This window comes from Orycteropus afer, unplaced genomic scaffold (genome assembly GCF_000298275.1).
Source record: "Orycteropus afer afer isolate SDZICR_OR568_19922 unplaced genomic scaffold, OryAfe1.0 scaffold00211, whole genome shotgun sequence".
Classification (NCBI taxonomy): Eukaryota; Metazoa; Chordata; class Mammalia; order Tubulidentata; family Orycteropodidae; genus Orycteropus; species Orycteropus afer.
Genome location: NW_006921798.1, coordinates 2,369,908 through 2,373,730, shown reverse-complemented (window position 1 = coordinate 2,373,730; position 3,823 = coordinate 2,369,908). Strand labels below are relative to the sequence as shown.

General features: G+C 40.8%; 1 protein-coding gene across 1 annotated transcript in view; it reads left to right on the top strand.

The window, feature by feature from the left end:
- The window catches only part of NPNT (nephronectin), a 94,481-nt gene that overhangs the window by 1,813 nt on the left and 88,845 nt on the right, over nucleotides 1-3,823 (top strand). The window contains exon 2 of the mRNA XM_007948298.1: nucleotides 1,203-1,303. Coding sequence (XP_007946489.1) covers nucleotides 1,203-1,303 — 101 coding nt within the window. The remainder of the gene's footprint in view (nucleotides 1-1,202; nucleotides 1,304-3,823) is intronic.

Genomic DNA, 3,823 nt, shown 5'->3' with positions numbered 1-3,823 from the left:
TCCTTCTGAGGAGTGGCTGGTGGGTTTGAACCGCCAGCCTTCTGGTTAGCAGTCAAGTGCTTTAGCCACTATGCTACCAGAGCTCCTAATTCTTTGCCTAGGCACACACATTTTCAACAAGAAATACATCACTTGATTATGCACACGATTTTAATATTGCGTTAGAGAAGTATTTAAAACAGCAATTGAAATGTCAGTCCCCAGCATCCCCCAGAAATATCATGTGTGAATCTGACAAGGAAACAATTTACCAAATAAGGTCTAAGAGTGGAATCTGGTGGATAAATCAGCACCCCCAAACTGAATGTTTTCTTTAGTCCTTATTTACACTAGAGAGGAAATAATATGAATTACTGATGCAAGAAAGTTTCAAGCCACAAAGATGCTTGAGATGCCAGGTACACTGTAAACTCTCCTTGGTTTGATTTAGATTTCCTTTTCTAGTACACCCCCCCCCCTTTCTGGGAACTTTTACTGCTAGGGTCATATCTTGAAAAGAGTTCCATATCATTTGATTTTTAGAAACCTCCTCTCTTTCTGCCCTTCCCCCTTTCACCCTTTATATGAGACAGAAATGAGTTATTTTTTTTTTCATTGATGTCAGTTTATGATCAATCACTCAAAAGTGACTACCCCGCCTCCCAGTAACAGGTGCCTGTCTTTGAGGAATCTGTTTTATTTCAAGCTTCAGAAACCATGTGAGTAACAGCCCTGAGAATTTTTGGTTTTAGCTGTTGCTATTTACAGTTTAAAAAAAAAAAAAAATCTTCCTTCCCCACCCTCTCTTGTGTGTTGGATATATATTTGTGTTTAACTCTCTGAAATTTGAAATTAGATCATAACAGAACTGTTTCAGTGAGGATGCTCGATTTCTAAATTTCTGCAGACATGAAGCTCTGGTGGTGCAGTGCCTAAGGCATTTGACTGCTAACCAGCAGGCTGGCGGTTCAAACCCACCAGCCACTCCTTGGGAAGGAAGATAGGGCAATCTACTTCCACAGTGACACTGCCTTGGCAACCCAAGGAGGGGTTGCTGTGAGTCAGGGCTGATTCGACGGCACATAACAACAACAACAAGCAGACATGAAAAAGTTAGAGGAAAATAGGTGTGATTTAAAAAACTTTAAAAATGACAACAAAGTGAAATTTGTTTTTAATTTCAAGAGTGTCTTTATTTATTTGAAATCTTTTTTGTTTGGTAGGTGGCCCAGGCAAATAGTGTCATCCGTTGGCCTGTGCCGTTATGGAAGAAGGATTGATTGCTGCTGGGGCTGGGCTCGCCGGTCCTGGGGACAGTGTCAGCGTGAGTATCATACCTGGGGCCTCCAGCCACTTGTGAGGTGGGGCTTTCCAGCATTTTTCATGGCTTCACTCCACACACCAGAGAGCTTGTTACCTTATTGCAAGGATTGGCAGTGTGGGTTTGACATGTGAGTTTTTAGCTATGGTCTCTGACTCTTTATTCTGCCTCTTATACCCTGAGCCACCTGTATTAAGGTGCCAGCTTTGTTGTTCTCAGAGAGCCACTTAGGATGCTCATTTTAGCATTTGTACCCAATGTCTCCATCTCCTGTTTTCTCATCAGACTCACTCCTTTCTTTGCTCTAGACTCTGAGATGGAGGTAAGATAATGAGTCTAGACTGTATTTACACTAAATAAATCCAATTCACACAGCCCTGATAAAATCCTTACTATAGCTGTTATGTAAAGTGGCCGTTCCTCAGTCTGTTTTTGAAATGAAGTTGTATTGACTCTTCTAAATGTACCACCCAGTATAATCAAATAAAATCTCTGAACAAACATCATTCCTAAATTCTGTAAGTAATCAACATCATGTAATAGGTGACAAATCAGAATACTTACTTTACCATTGCCAGGATCACAAATGTCTATTTTAATCCCAAAATTCAGAGCCACATCACAAGAGTTTGAGAAACTTAAGAAACTTTTTTTCAGATATTTTATCTGAAACTCCAGTTTTATCCACACTTGCCTTCCCCCTGCCCAGCCCCCAAACAACCAAATAAATTTCTAGGGCATCTTTAGGTTGGCATGCCTGGTGAAATGATGGGAACTAAGTTGGGTTCTACATGTTTTATTGTGCCAATGAGGAAGGGGCTTGGAGGAATACAAAAGGGTAGTTTAGAAGGCTGGAGGGGAAAGGGAGGAGCCTGCCATAAAACTGTGTTGTCAGTATGAGGAGTCAGGTAAATTTCAGTTCAGGAAAGTTAGGAATTCCATCAACAATTTTAATCTTAGAGGAGTACCTGTGGTATCTATCCTTAATTTTGTGGCATTGGATGAGTGACTGCCACACTCATCCAATGAGTGTGACACAACTCTTGAGCTGAGGATGGAAAAGTGAAGGGGACTAATGTTTAGCTATATACAAGCCCCACAGCTAGACCCTTAGCAAGTTGGCCATTGCATCTTGTTGGAAGGAGATAGGCGAGTTACTGTGCCACCCCTGGTTAGTCTACTTAACATTGTGTTTAAGGGAGGAAGGGCCTAAAAAAGAAAGGTATCAGGTGGAATTTAGTCTTCTGCCAGCTATACAGGGAGTCAGAGTATTTACATAGCCAGAGATCACAGGTGTGGAATTTAAAGAGACATAGGATTCTGATAACCAAAGTGTGAAGAGAGGACCCTTCTCTTGAATACACATACCCTGATACACATCCCTCCCAAATGAAAAATGAGTAGTTTCTTGGCAAGAATGGAGATAGCTTCCTCCTCCTTTGTTGTCTTAGATTGTAGGACACTTCCAAAGTGAGTGTTGAAGTGCTGTGAGGTGCACGCAGTCTCTGAGCCCCACCCAGAGCAGGGCTATGTTGGCAGCATGCCCTGAGCAGCAGTGAAGTGCACCTTCCCAGAAGGCGGAGTGCCAGGCAATTGGGAGAGGTGTAGGAGTATATGTGTACCCTGCCAGATGTGCAAAAGAATTTCAAGAGATAACACTGTATTCTAGAGGCTCACCGACTGTGGAATTCCCCAGGGAGATCCTCTAAGAGCTGTTCTGTTTCTCTTCATTATGCAATTAAATTTTCTCTACTTTGAACTAGCTTGACTATTCTGAACCTGAATGAGTGAAAAGATCTTTTGGAGTTACAGTGGCATTTTTGTTGTTGTTGTTATGTGCCATTGAGTAGGACTCAACTCATAGCGACCCCTCCTTGGGTTTTCAAGGCATATCACTGTGGCAGTAGATTGCCCAACCTTCCTTCTGAGGAGTGGCTGGTGCAAAATTAAATCTCTAAACTATTTCCTAGTATTTCTCTTTCTGCAGGAAAGAGTACTTTTTTAGAAGATTTGGGACCCAAGTTGATTAGTTTTTATACCTTAATTTTGTTTCTAAGAGAATGCATGTGGTTTACATATAGTATTTGATAGCATTTGCCCTTCTTATTATTCCTTAGGAATCTGAAGAAGTTGCCATGTGGCATGAATTAATTTTGAGAAGCTAATGTAAAAATTTTTAGATGTAACTGCACAAGTCACAGTTGATTTTAACTTAGACTTAGTGAGAGCTTTAAAGTGTGAGAAGCAGCATAACGGAGGGGAACATGGATTCTGGAGCAAGATTGCCAGGGTTTGAATTCCAATCTTACCTATTAGCTGTGTGACCTTGGACAAGTCACTCATCCTCTTAGTGCTTTATTTTCCTCATATCTAAAATGGACGTAAAATAGCACATACCTCATATGCCAATATGAGACTTAAATGAGTTATTATTTGCAAGCACTTAAAATATTCATGGAACAGAGCAAATAGTACATGTATGTGTCTGATAAAATTAAAGAAAATACTGCATCTAAAACTGTT